Here is a 15,408-nt window from a genome sequence, read left to right as displayed (position 1 = left end):
TGCCTATTATCAGTACCAACAGTAATACAAAAATTTATGCAAAAAAGGGGCATCAGTTTATAAAAGTTGAGGCAAACCTAAATTTATCATTTAAATAATAAAAAGCATGGAGGTGATGTATCTTCATAGCCTCATTTTCTAAGCAGAATCTCGGAGAAAAAAAAAGCGAAAAAAAGAAAAATTACTTATGTGTAACGGAAGAACAGATTATAGCAGCCAAGTGGAAAAATTCACTCTAACGTGGATTATAATTATGAAACAAACAGAAAAGATAAATGTCATATTTTTGGGATTCGGGAAATACGTGGTTCTTTATAATTTGTACCACTTGTTCTGTGGATTTTTCATGTGGATCGGTGACACTTATACGGCTGTTGGTGGAACAGGAAAAAAAATCAATAATTTTCAGGCTGAAGCGACGAAGCTGAAGTTGGTTTCCAATTCTAGCTTCCAATAGCTAAAGGGCGATTCCACTTAATTTTTCACTACTTTCCGCGTCTTTAATCAACTCTAGTTTAAAAACTACTACACCTAGACACTTCAAACCTGGACTAGATTTTTCTTCTCTAATAGCAGAATATTTAAAACCAGGTTTGGGATTTGTGAAACCTTTTTCTGATTTGTAAAAACTCAATACAGTTCGATTTTCACCATTTTTGGCACCTCTTTCATTACTAAAACTGCTCTAATTAAAAAACTACAACTCAGAGACACTTCAAACCTGGACTAGATTATTCTTCTCTAATAGCAGAATATTTAAAACCATATTTGGGATTTGTGAAACCTTTTTCTGATTTGTGAAAACTTATTAAAATTCGATTTTCACCATTTTTGGCACCTCTGTCATTACTAAAACTGCTCTAATTAAAAAACTACAATTCAGAGACTGTTCAAACCTGGACTAGATTATTCTTCTCTAATAGTAGAATATCTAGAATCACGTTTGGGATTTCTGAAACCTTTTTCTGATTTGTGAAACTTCAATAAATGTTGATTTTACCACTTTTTTGCATCTGGACCACACTAGAACTGGTCCAATTCCAAATCTACAACACCTAGACTCTTCAAAACTGGACTAGATTATTCTGCTCTAATAGCAGAATATTTAGAACCATTTTTGGGATTTGTGAAAACCAGTGTTGTGGTACTCGAAATTGGTCTTGGTCTCGAGACCGGTCTTAAGACCATTTTTTGATGGTCTCGGTCTCGTCTCGGACTCAACCGCATTTGGTCTCGGTCTTGTCTCGGTCTCGAGACAAGACCGAGGACTTGGCATTTTATTTCAAGACCAGTCGAGACCGCAACTGTGAAAATACCACTAAACGTGCAGAATACTGTCCAGTTTATTTGTTAACATCTTTGTTTTCAGTGGATGCAAAACGCACCAATTAAAATCCAAGCCACTACGTGTTTCCCCCCACCCCTCCCAACCTTTCACTTGCACGCGGCGCTCTGAGACATGCGCAGTGGTTTTCTCTCAGCGGCAGAAAATGTCTGTCTAATCGTCAGTAATGGAATATCGCTGCATAAATAGTAAGAAATCCGATGGCCACAGCTAACTCAGCAGCGCTTCGCTTTCACAGACGGTGGAGACAACGTCTAACTTTTTTCGTCACTTAGAAAAGTAGCTCAAAGAAGGTAAGATCCGTTGACGTGATGTTAGCAAAGCTAGCTGTACAGACACACATAAACATTGTGATGAAAAAAAGTTGTCACTCACTGCGCTGAATTATTGTGCGGATATGTTGACTGACTTGTCGCATATATGGGACAACGGCGCTGTGTCCAAAAGACTGCAATATAGTGATGTGACATTCAGGAACAGTACGATTCATCTGCTCGTCTCTTTACTTATTAGATTGGACTGGAGTGTCGCTGAGAGCCGTTGTTCTATCAGATAGCCATACACTGTCAGAATAGCATACATGCAGTGAGTACCATGCCTACGCATGCGCATTAAGAAGTCCGACCGTCAGAGGAGTTGTCAGTTCACCATACGCAGCAAGTTATGACGAAAATAAGTCATTAAATTGTTTTCAATGATAACTATATAGATATACATGTGTTGTCATGGTTTCAAAGTGTATTTAAAGCAGGGTCTGGCTGCAGCTGGAGTCAGCTACAACACACGCCCGTGTAAAACTCACTTAACCGCCAAGTCAGGATGCCATACAACTGTTAATAACAAAGTGTATGACTATCTACATCATGATTCTATGTTGTTGATTAAATGAAATCTTATGGTAATGACGTGTCTGACAGATATTGCCGGTGTTCCATCAGATTACCATACGCTGTCAGGATAGCATACATGCAGCGAGTACCATGCCAGCGCATGTGCATTAAGTCCGACAGTCAGTGGAGTTGTCAGTATACGCAGCAAGTTATGACGAAAATAAGTCATTAAATTGTTTATAATATGACATAATATGACAACTACATAGATATACATGCGTTGTCATGGTTTCAAAGTGTGTTTAAAGCAGGTCTGGCTGCAGCTGGATGCCATACAACTGTTAATTACTGTTAATAATGATCTACGTCATGATTCTATGTTGCTGATTAAATAAAATCATATGGTAATGACAGCGTATGCATGTCTGAGCTAAGCGTACGACTATCTGACAACGTATGCTGATCTGACAGAACACCGTGAGTTTTGCTAAGCGTATGACGATCTGACCTGACAGAACACCCGTTCTTTGTTCTTGTAATGCTCTGTGTACACTGCATCATTATTTTATTTAATTATGTACATTGATATTTAAATTAACAAATAACTAAAACACAAGAACGAAAGAGCATGCAGAGCATGCACATTGCTCTTTGATTGTTTTTGTTCAAAGTGTCAGCTGTAATGTCTGCCATGGTGTCAGACAACCTGGCTTCATGTACTGGGAGAGAGAGTGAAAACAGTCACGATGAGCGCCTTCTGTTTGGTTACTTCTTGCTTGTTGCTCATTGGTCAGTGTTCATAGTTGAGCGTTATTTACCGTCAGGGCATTGCCTCAATTGCTATGTTTAATGGTGCAACAGTGGTGGTTTCTTATATGAGCAATATGGGCAAATGTCCAGGGTGTTATGTTTTTAGGGATGGCACGAGACCATCACACATTGTAGCACAGAAATTGAATATTTAATATTGGTAAAATGTATTAAGTATTTAACATCTACAGTCCTGCTCACCATTATTGGCACCCATTAAGTTTAAGTACATATAATCGAATATTTACTGAAGGAAATTCATCAAGTGAAGCAACATGTTACTGCTGATAGCTTGTGCTTGATGCAAAACAGCAAATGATAAAAAACATTTAAAAAGATAAACATCGTGAGGAAAACAAAGAAAAAACATAATTTTTACCATGCCAATGGTATTGGCACCCTTTGCTGCAAATCAATATGAAAACCCAATTTGGCTCACCTGTTGCAAATCATACATAAAGATCAATTGTGATGGACTGCCTCTACACATGTGACATGAATTAACCAATGAATAATCATGCTGGTGCTTTAAAAGCCACCTGTTAGTCCATCTCCACATGTGACAATGGTAAAGACAAAGGAGCTGTCTGAGGACATAAGAAATGCTATTATTTTCAAGCACAAGTCCTCCAAAGGATATAAAGCCATCTCCAAAGACCTTGGTATCCCTGTTTCAATGGTGCGTAATGTTATTAATACGTTTCCCAGGCATGGAACGGTCAAGAACCTCCTCGGCCGTGGGGGGAAGAGAAAAATTTATGACAGAAGTCTCCGACGGTTGGTGCGAATGGTGGAAAAAACACCATGTCTAACATCTAAAGACCTAAAGACCAGCCTGGAGCAGTCTGGTGTGATTGTTTCAACAAGTACCATACGCCGCACACTAAACAAAGTGGGGCTTTATGGGCGGAGGCCAAGGAAGACCCCATTGCTGAAGAAAAGACATAAAAAAGAACGTTTGATCTTCGCAAAAGAGAACCTGGACAAACCTCAATCCTTCTGGGACAACGTTTTATGGACAGATGAAACAAAAGTGGAGCTTTTTGGTAAATCACACAAACAATATGTTTACAGACGACGCAATGAAGCCTTTAAAGAAAAGAACACCATACCAACAGTCAAGCATGGTGGAGGATCCATAATGCTGTGGGGCTGCTTTGCGACATCTGGTACTGGAGGCCTTGACCGTATCACAGGCATCATGAAATCAGAAGATTATCAAGCAATTCTAGAGCGAAATGTCTTGCCCATTGTAAGGAAACTTGGTTTGCGGCGAAGATCCTGGGTCCTCCAGCAAGACAACGACCCAAAGCATACCTCCAAAAGCACACAGGCCTGGTTGAAAGGGAAAAAATGGACTGTTTTAAAATGGCCAGCAATGAGTCCTGATCTCAATCCAATTGAAAATCTTTGGGTGGAGCTGAAATCTGCCATTGGAGAAAGGAACCCTGCAAATGTGCAAGAGCTTGAGCATATTGCAAAAGAAGTGTGGGAGAAAATGCCACCTGAGAAGTGTAAGAAGCTTTTAGATGAATATAAGAAACGTTTGGAGGCTGTCATTGCTGCCAAAGGCTGTGCAACCAAATATTAAAGAGGGGGGGTCAATATTAGTGCACATGCTGGTTTTCTGTTTTGTCCTTTGGAATTAAAATATTTATGTTGAAATGGTAATTGTCTTTGTTAGATTACTTTGGACCTCAAATTGAAAGATCCTGCTGATATAAGTTTTGAACATTTCCATTTATTTCTGAAGATATTCACTCAGGTACGCAAATCATGAAGGGGTGCCAATAATTGTGAGCAGGACTGTAGGTGTTTTTATGGGAATATGGATCTTTCAGATTATTTTGAGAAGCAATTTCGATCATATTTTACATTTTATTGTGTCATGTAGCACGGGCCGCTGGTCTTGGTCTTGACTCGGTCTCGACTTCCCTCGGTCTTGGTCTTGACTTGGTCTCGGACCCTAAAAGTCTTGGTCTTGTCTTGGTCTCGATACACTCTGGTCTTGGTCTTGTCTTGGTCTCGGGTTAGGTGGTCTTGAACACAACACTGGTGAAAACTCAAGAAAGTTCGAAAATCAAAATTTTTTGGCATCTCTTTCATACTAGAACTGCTCTAATTAAAAAACTACAACTCCTAGACTCTTCAAACCTGGACTAGATTATTCTCCCCTTCAAGCAGAATATTTAAAACCATGTTTGGGATTTGTGAAACTTTTTTCTGATTTGTGAAACTTCAATAAATGTCGATTTTACCACTTTTTTGCATCTGGATCACACTAGAACTGGTCTAATTCCAAATCTACAACACCTAGACTCTTCAAACCTGGACTAGATTATTCTCCCCTTCAAGCAGAATATTTAAAACCATGTTTGGGATTTGTGAAACCTTTTTTCTGGTTTGTGAAAACTCAAGAAAGTTAGATTTTGACAATTTTTTAGCATCTGGATCACATTAGAACTGGTCTAATTAAAAATATACAACTCCTAGACTATTCAAACCTGGACTAGATTATTCCGCTCTAATAGCAGAATATTTATAACCATGTTTGGGATTTGTGAAACCTTTTTCTGATTTGTGAAAACTCAAGAAAGTTCGAAAATCAAACTTTTTTGGCATCTCTTTCATACTAGAACTGCTCTAATTAAAAAACTACAACACCTAGACTCTTCAAACCTGGAATAGATTATTCTTCTCTTCAAGCAGAATATTTAGAATCATGTTTGGGATTTGTGAAGCTTTTCTCTGATTTGTGAAACTTCCAAAAAGTGCGATATCGCCACTTTTTTTTTATCTCGGTCACACGAGAACAGCTCTAATTGGGGCCTGCCCATAGAAATGCATGGAGGCAGTGACTGACTGACTTTGGAAGTCAGTCACTGCCTCCATGCATTGCATGGCAGGCACCTATTGTTCTACACCCAATAGAATGTCTCTTTATTATTTATCTTTATTATTGCGCAGCAAGGGAGTTCATTAACATTAGCACAAACATTAGCATTTCACTGCCCCCCACTAGTGCACTGACTTGCACGCATTAGCATTTTACCTAAAATAACCTATATGTTCAATTTCTTAATTATTTGCCATGTTTAGTATACTGAATGGAGTAAGTCAATGACAGAGAACATTCTAATGATGCCCCACATACTAGTCTTCATGCTAACATTAGCATTTTATCAAATTTTAGTTTATGCATTAATTTTAACATAATGAATGGTACAAGTACAGCTTAGTCCACATGCTTCTGACTCTCCACAGGTTATTGACTACATTGAAGCTTTCTTTAGCATTAATGCTAATTTTTAGCATCAGAACGCTGGGTCCAAACCGACGGGCACATTTTGGCAGGCCCCATTTAAATTTCTTCAGGAATTTTCTAGTTCCAAATCTACAACACCTAGACTCTTCAAACTTGGACTAAATTATTCTGCTCTAATAGTAGAATATTTAGAATCATGTTTGTGATTTGTGAAACCTTTTTCTGATTTGTGAAACTTCACTTAACAGACCCCTGCAAAAGATCTGTCCTTCCAACAGCCATCACCATCTACAATAACTCTTTGAAAAATCAACATTTATTGAAGTTTCACAAATCAGAAAAAGGTTTCACAAATCCCAAACATGGTTTTAAATATTCTGCTTGAAAGGGAGAATAATCTAGTCCAGGTTTGAAGAGTCTAGGAGTTGTAGTTTTTTAATTAGAGCAGTTTTAGTCATGAAAGAGGTGCCAAAAATGGTGAAAATCGAATTTTAATAAGTTTTCACAAATCAGAAAAAGGTTTCACAAATCCCAAACATGGTTTTAAATATTCTGCTATTAGAGAAGAATAATCTAGTCCAGGTTTGAAGTGTCTCTGAGTTGTAGGTTTTTAATTAGAGCAGTTCTAGTATGAAAGAGATGCCAAAAAATTTTGATTTTCGAACTTTGAGTTTTCACAAATCAGAAAAAGGTTTCACAAATCACTAACATGGTTCTAAATATTCTGCTATTAGAGAAGAATAATCTAGTCCAGGTTTGAAGAGTCTCTGAGTTGTAGTTTTTTAATTAGAGCAGTTTTAGTAATGAAAGAGGTGCCAAAAATGGTGAAAAATCAAACTTTATTGAGTTTTCACAAATCAGAAAAAGGTTTCACAAATCCCAAACCTGGTTTTATATATTCTGCTATTGGAGAAGAATAACCTAGTCCATGTTTGAAGTGTCTAGGAGTTGTACTTTTTTAATTAGAGCAGTTTTAGTAATGAAAGAGGTGCCAAAAATGGTGAAAATCGAACTTTGAGTTTTCACAAATCAGAAAAAGGTTTCACAAATCCCAAACATGGTTTTAAATATTCTGTTATTAAAGAAGAATAATCTAGTCCAGGTTTGAAGTGTCTCTGAGTTGTAGGTTTTTAATTAGAGCAGTTTTAGTAATGAAAGAGGTGCCAAAAATGGTGAAAATCTAACTTTATTGAGTTTTCCCAAATCAGAAAAAGGTTTCACAAATCCCAAACATGGTTTTAAATATTCTGCTGTTAGAGAAGAATAATCTAGTCCAGGTTTGAAGTGTCTAGGTGTAGTAGTTTTTAAACTAGAGTTGATTAAAGATGCGGAAAGTAGTGAAAAATTAAGTGGAATCGCCCTTTAGCTATTGGATGCTAGAATTGGAAACCAACTTCAGCTTCGTGCTGAAGCGTTGCTGCCCTCGGCTGTTCTTAAATTACCGTGCTCGGTATCGAAGGGGCGTTTCGACTGCATGTTAAATGTATCTATAATTGTCATATGAACAAAAACTAAGGAGTTGCCTAAAAATAATTTCATACTCCGTATAATACAAACTCATACATCAACACACACACATTGACTTACCTTGTGCCGAATCGCTGCCTCTGTTCTCAGCCTGTTCCCGTAGCAGTGGATTTTCTCCCGCATTATTTTCCTCAAACAAATTATTCCACTGAACAAAGCACGTACAGCTCTCTTAACCACCGTCTTCCCATTTCTGACGCTGGATCTTTAACATCCCCAGCTTTGAAATAGCAGGCAGCTACAAAACGTGTGTTAGCTTTAGTGGCCAAGTTTTGGCTACAGTCCGCTGTAGCCTTGATGGACCCTTTTCACAGTGACGTCAGACAATGGCCGCCATAACTCGAAGAGGTGCATCTTTACTTCCGGTGTGATTTTGCCTCGGGAAACCTGACTGAGAAATTCACGGATACTCATTGTCTTACAGATATAATAAAAGGTAAGGTTAATAACAGCAGCATTTAATGTCAGATAGCCGTTATTAGTCATTGTCAACCCACCATTCTCTAATTATGTATAAAATAAACAGCCTCTGATCGGAGAGTAAACCAGCAAGCAGCAACTTTAGCTACAGTTGGGAAAATATATACACCGCTGTCTGTCAGTGCTGTAACGTTTAGAGGTTCACTGTATTAACTTTAATAAAACAGTATTTAAGTGTGAGATAGCCGTTATTAATCATTGTCAATTCACCATTCTCCAACTGTATTTAAAGGACCCAGCCTCTGATCGGAGAGTAAACCAGCTAGCAGCAGCTTTAGCCACAGTTAAGAAATATATACACCACTGCCTGTCAGTGCTGTATTGTTACATGTTTCACTAAAATCACTGACATCTTCCAACACTGTTGTTTCGAAAAGCATTTTAAATATTGACTTAAGTGCTATCTGCCAAATAATTTACATATTCTGATGTGATTCATAATTTCTCCTTTTGTTTTGTTGTCCATCTTTCTCAATAGTAGCCTACCTAACAACCTACCACGTCTGGGATGGTCTTGTTCCTCTGTCCATGGCAGGTTCAGTCAATCAGCTGTGGGACATCTTCTGCCTAATGTCAACCTATCATGGACCTCTTGATTCAAAAGGAGACAATCCAGTACAGAGCCTCCCTGCTCCTGCAAGTCACACTTCTTGGATGAATACTCATGACTGCAAGGAGCTGTGTTAGAAATGAAATCTTTGTGCATCTATCCTGTAATTAATATCTATATGTATCTATTAATAAATGAATTGATGTTGTGTAGAGTTTTGTAAAAATTATTGTAAATAGCTTCTCTTGAGTAATTACATATGTGCAACTTTTACATTTAAGTTCCATCTTTTTGTAAATTTTACACATCTGGCAACGAAGTATGTGGAGGAGAGGAAATGCTAAAATTATAGCTGCCATTGTGGAACAAAGAAATAAGGTTTGTGGCCGTTTCTTGCAAACATCTATGTAATAATTTATAATTATATTAAACAGTGTACATGGTTAAATTTATATATATATATATATATATATATATATATATATATATATATATATATATATATATATATATATATACACACACACACACACACACACACACACACACACATATACACACGGGCTGGTATAGGGTGGAAAATAATGACAATTCTAGGGACCCTGACCAACTGGGGACCCTCCACAATTTATTTATTTTTGTTCCTTGAAATAAAAATTAAAAAAATCTGGGCCCTGTCAATTACAAAATTCATCATATTGTATTTTCGAAGACTGTTTTTAGCAGTAAAAAGTTCCCACTCCCAGATCAAAAAACATTCATATTTGCCCTGAACCTCCCTATCTGGATTAAATGGTTTGTTAATGCTTGGAGCGCTTCAGAGTGATGCTGTAGAAGCAGAGAGTAGGAAACAAGAACGATTGTGGCAGTTACTATGCTGCTAAGAAAAGTTAGAAAATCAGGATTTCAAAAACAAAAAAAAAGAGAGAGGGAGAGAGAGAAAAAGGCAAGAGTGTTAATTTATAACTCAGTTTTTCTCCAAGAGAGGTGAGTAGACTGACATTATCAACCATTTAGCATAGTTAGCGTAGCTACAGACTACCGTTTGCCCCCATTTCACTAGCATTTAATGAATTAAGGAAAAAAAATTACCAACATATTCATATATTTAACTTGTCCCTTGTACCTTTTACCACTTAACAGATGAGTCAGTCAGCAGCAGCTTTAACCCACGTCCCACCTGACCTGTTCTCTCCTAAGTGAAATTAAAGCTGCAGTATGTAACTTTTATAAAAAAATATATTTTTTACACATATTTGTTAAAACTGTCACTATGTTGTGACAGTATGGTATGAGAGATAATCTGTGAAAAATCTATTTCATCTGCCTTCTCCCAGTGCTATCTAAAAACAACCAGAGGCAGGAGAGTTTTAGTGCTGTCAATCACAATCTCATATGACTCATCCTTCCTCCCCCTTGCTCTGGGCTATTCTGTAGCCAGGCATAGCCTGTTGTAAATGCTTAGTCTAGTTAACATAGCTACCAGTGATGGCAGATAAACGGTTTCTTGTAATGATAGGTTGTTTCTCCACCATTAGCACATTTAGCAGTGAGTGAATGAGGCTACTTGACAGGGCTAAGAGTGTCCTACTAGTTCTGATTGGTTGTTTTGGTCAGAACGGTGCATTACTTTAGCTAGCAATAGTAGTTTAGGAATGAAGTGGAGGAGATTGATTGTTTTCACAGATTATCTGTCTCATAACAAACTGCTACGACATCGTGACAGCTTTAACAAATATGGAGACATTTTTTTAAATTAAAGTTACATACTGCAGCTTGAATAAAATGTAACTGCATAGCATTTTTTGAGAAGTCTGGATTGCTTCATGTATATTTTGCATGTTGCCTATGACTGTTGCTCATGGGGAGACATTTCAGTAATCTAAAACTAATAGAAAAAATTTAAGCAACCTACTTGCATACTGTATGCAGATTGTATGCATACTGAATTTTACTCTTGCATGTAAAATCCATGAGCAGTAAATATTGTACTAGTTATCAGTACTGGACAAAAGAATTCAAGGCAGTTGCAAGCCTTTGAAATTGTGACGCTTTTGATGGGTCAGATAGACTCAAGAAATTGTAACAGCAGCTGCGTGAGGGGGGCCCAATTTAAATTTTGTCAGTGAGCCCAAGATTCCTGGCAGCGCCCCTGTCCATAGATACGAAGGGCTCTGTGTGCTTTCTAGGCATGCAGCTGGGATTGCAGAACCAAAGGGGTGTGGTTTACAACCTGCAGTATTCACCAGGTTAAATTGTTTATATGTGCTGGACATTTCCTCTATATGAAGCTGAACTTTTTGAAGAGGTCATTATGCAGGTTGTCTGAATTGTCCTTATTACTTTTCAAACAGGAAAAATTGTTGTAAAATTTGAATCCAATTTGGATGATCAATGTATTTTAGAGACCAAATGTCTGCAGGAAGATGATGTGGTGGGTCTGCTGAGCCCACGTTTGGACTGCTGCTTTATATTACTATCTCACAATCCAGCAGTACCCCTTACAGGTTTATTACTACCTTTAATGGTGAATTTGAGTGTAATGTTGGATCAACCCTACATTATTTGTTGGCATATTGCAAGAAGTAATAAACACCAGCAGGCCATGAAGCAAAAATATGATCTGTCAGGTGACAGTGTGAGATAGGAAATGACAATATCTGCCACATCATTCTTTAAACATGAAGAAAGCTGAAAGATAAATTTAGGACAATCTTGAAGAAAATGGTTAGAACCGGAATTAAGGAAGGTTTTGTCTGAAAAAACGAGAGCTGCAAGTGAGTTAAAATTTAACTAAATCCACCTCTGTTTAAGAAAACTTGCATTGTCGGCATTAATCTCTTTGCTGTTGTAAATCCATGTTATTTAGATGCAGTATAATAAAAGTTATGGTTTTACATTTCCCTAAAATATTTTTGGGGACATCATGAAATAATAAATAAATCAGAACAAAACGGACTGCTTACAGCTATGCTCGATTTTCTTAGATTTAATAAACATTACAAGACCTACACAGGGGCGCAGTAAAGGGGTGAAAAGTGATGACGATTCTAGGGGCCTTGACCAACATGGGGCCCTCCACAATTTATTTATATTTTGTTCACAGACATAAAATAAAAAAATCGGGGTCCTGTCAAATACAAAATTAATCATATTGTAGTTTCAAAGATTGTTTTTGGCAGTAAAAATTTAATGTTACCCCTCCGAGACCAAAAAACACACATCCGTTTTTGCCCTGAACTCCCCTGAATCTGCATGAAATGGTTCATTCCTGCTTGGAACAGATGAGTCAGTCAGCAGCAGCTCTAACCCACGTCCCTCCTGACCCGTCCTCTCCTGAGTGAAATTAAAGCTGCAGTATGTAACTTTTATATAAATATTTTTTACACATATTTTTTAAAACTGTCATTATGTTGTGACAGTATGGTATGAGAGGTAAACTGTGAAAAATCTATTTTCTCTGCTTTCTCCCAAGGTTCTCTAGAAACAACCAGTCAGTGGCAGGAGAGTTTTAGTGCTGTCAATCACAATCTCATGTGGTGCTGCTCATCCTTCTTCCACCTCGATTTGTGCCGTGCTGCAGCTAGCATAGCACAGAGCTGTGCAGATTCAAACTGTGAATGCTCAGTTTAGTTAGCATAGCTACCAATGTCAGCAGATAAACAGTTTCTTGTAATGATAGGTTGTTTCTCTACCAATAGCACATTTAGCAGTGAGTGAATGAGGCTAATTGACAGCGCTAAGAGTGTCCTACTAGTTCTGATTGGTTGTTTTGGTCAGAACGGTGCATTACTTTAACCAGTAATAGTAATTCAGGTAGGAGATGGAGGAGATTGTTTTCACAGATTATCTGACTCAAACTGCTATGACATCGTGACAACTTTAACAAATATGGAGAAAACATATTTTTTATTAAAGTTATGTACTGCAGCTTGAATAAAATGCAACTACTAGCATTTTTGAGAAGTCTGAATTGCTTTATGTGTAGTTGCATGTTGCTTTTGACTGTTGCTCATGGGGAGAGACATTTCAGTAATCTAAAACTAATAGAAAAAATGTAGACAACCTACTTGCACACTGGATGTGGACTGCTGGATGTCAAATTCATGAGCAGTAAATATTGTGCTAATTATCAGTATTGAACCAAAGAAAGCAAGGCAGATGCAAGCCTTTAAAATTGTGACGCTTTTTATGGGTCAAATAGACTCAAAAAATGGTAGCAGCAGCTGCGCGGAGGGGGCCCAAACAAATTTTTTGTCAGGGGGCCCACGATTCCTGGCAGCGCCCCTGGACCTACAAGTCTTCATGTACGAAACTACATGAAAATGCAGAATATTTAAAAAAAATAAATAAATTAAGAATTGATGCAGCAACTCCAAGATTTCGAATTAAAGCGATAGTAAAGCGAATAATAATATAGAATATGAATGTAAGAATGTGTTTTAAGGCCGTCCAGCAGCAGCAACAGCGCCTACCTCCCGTTTGACGTTCCATAATAATTTCTCCTTGTGTTCTTCCTCCGTACAGCCCTCCATCTCCGTCAGTCTGTCCGCGGTGCGTTCAACAGCTCAGTGAACCCGACACTCCGCACTGGTCCGCTTTGCCCTGCCCGTCCAGAACCTTATTCCTTTTTTTTTTTTTTACCCGTTTCCTTCTTTCCTCGCTCAGCTGGACTCTGACGCATCCGAGCTGCTTGACGTTGACGTCAGAGGATCCGCCTTCCTCACCAAACTGATCAATGGAGGAAGATAAAGGGGGTAAAAAATGAGATAGCTTCCCAGCGTTTCGCTCCGCCCCAACCTCCAGCCCCTTAGCATCCAACGCAGCAACCTGTAGAACCTCCGAGTTATTTTTAGCTGCTTCTTCCTCCTTCCCTTCTTCCGTCACTTCTTCCTCATCGGCGAAAGATGTTTCCAGATCAGTTAAACCGTGAAAGGCGCTGAAATGTTGTTTGCCGTTTCAGTTAAACAATAAGGTTATTTTTTTTTATCCGTTTACGGCTCTGCTGTAGGAATGAAAGCTGGGGGAATAATATAGTTTTTTTCCACGCAGACATGCCAAATCCAAGAAAATGGAGCTAATTAAAATTCTTTAAAAGCATAGCGTTGTTATCCAGCAAAACGTTTAACTGATCTGGGGTCTGCACTGAAGCTGGGCTGGCCTGCTGCAAAATAGGTGACATCACATATGCATAATGGAGAAAAATCTCCTCCGAGTCACCAAACCTGCAGCTGCTGCCTCCATGTGACCTGATTATGCACTTGCAACCGATGAGTCCATTTAAAGAAAACGTAGATCTGACAAGATAGGTATGGATGGTTGATGTTAGAATTATGTGTTATCATTCTTACATTGCTAGTTTGTTTTTCCATTTCAAGACTTTAGCTTTCTACTGTGTGTGTGTGTGTGCGTGTGTGAGCTGATACTAGGTTGAAACTTGTGTCTTCCCACACTTACAAGAATGTCTTTGTAGCATAGTTATCTCTAACAGGATGATCCATCTTCTCCCGGCCCTCGTGAACTAGATGAACTGTGTGCAAGGACAAAACTTGCTTTTCTTTTTTTATCACTCCCATCCCTGCTAATAAAAGTGAAGCTCTACCTCAGTGTTTCTCAACCCTGGTCCTCACTGCCCCCCTGCTTTGCATGTTTTAGATGTGCCTCTATCCCAGAACAGTTGATTCAAATGACTGCATGACCATCAAGTACTGTGGAAGCCCGTTAATCACCCAGAGATACAATTCAGGTGTGTGGCAGAAGGGAAATACCTAAAACATGCAGGACAGGGGGGCGGTGAGGACCAGGGTTGAGAAACACTGCTCTAACTGAAGGTTTTCAGAATGCACGGTGAGCAGCTTCTTCCCCTTTTACAAAAAACTTGGTTGAATACTAATAAATGTTGTCTATGGTTCTTTTGTATGTAGGTTAAGAAAATACCTATCAGTTGAATATAAATGTTGATGAAGAATCAACACCTTTCCTCATAAAAAGAAATGTCACAAACTGTGCTTTAAAGCTTTTGCAATCAAACTATTTTATTCCAGGTGCGAAGGGCTGAATACTGAAGGGTTTCCAAATCTGCCTTCACATGATATAGCTGAGATGAATTGCATATTCCTTTATTATACACTTACAAAGCCTCAAGGCAACGTAAAAAGTTGTGAGAAATCCACCAATGAAATCTCACAATTTCCACAGTGCAAATGTTTCCTTTTAGTTTAATAACTTTCTTCCAGTCTTTAGCTCTTATCAGGTTGTAAGATGTCCTCAATAAACAAATACTTTGAAGAAAATTTTTAATGGAATGTAAGAAGTGTAAAATGTGTAGTTCTGTTTTTGTCCAAAAGCAAGCTAAACGCTAGGCCTGAAGTGGTTCCAGGGCAGAATTGATTGCCATGGGGCAACATTTTCAGCCCCATGGCACTTAAATATACATGCAAGTCAGAATTATGAGATTAAAGTAAGAATTCTTTTTTCTTCAGTGGCCCTAATCATCTTCGAGATATATATATATATATATATATATATATATATATATATATATATATATATATATATATATATATATATATATATATATATATATATATATATAAATATA

General features: G+C 38.0%; 1 protein-coding gene across 1 annotated transcript in view; it reads right to left on the bottom strand.

Annotated features, from left to right (window-relative positions):
• The window catches only part of sgsm2 (small G protein signaling modulator 2), a 182,480-nt gene extending 167,142 nt beyond the window's left edge, over nt 1–15,338 (bottom strand). Inside the window, exon 1 of the mRNA XM_088011428.1 lies at nt 13,283–15,338. Within this exon, the coding sequence (XP_087867554.1) occupies nt 13,283–13,342 (60 nt within the window). The 5' untranslated portion in view covers nt 13,343–15,338. The remainder of the gene's footprint in view (nt 1–13,282) is intronic.
• Between the last annotated feature and the right edge of the window lie 70 nt (nt 15,339–15,408).

The sequence above is a fragment of the Poecilia mexicana genome, unplaced genomic scaffold (assembly GCF_051168715.1).
Source record: "Poecilia mexicana isolate PSO_F unplaced genomic scaffold, ASM5116871v1 scaffold_13, whole genome shotgun sequence".
NCBI classification, from domain to species: Eukaryota; Metazoa; Chordata; class Actinopteri; order Cyprinodontiformes; family Poeciliidae; genus Poecilia; species Poecilia mexicana.
This window is presented reverse-complemented; position numbering and strand designations above follow the sequence as displayed.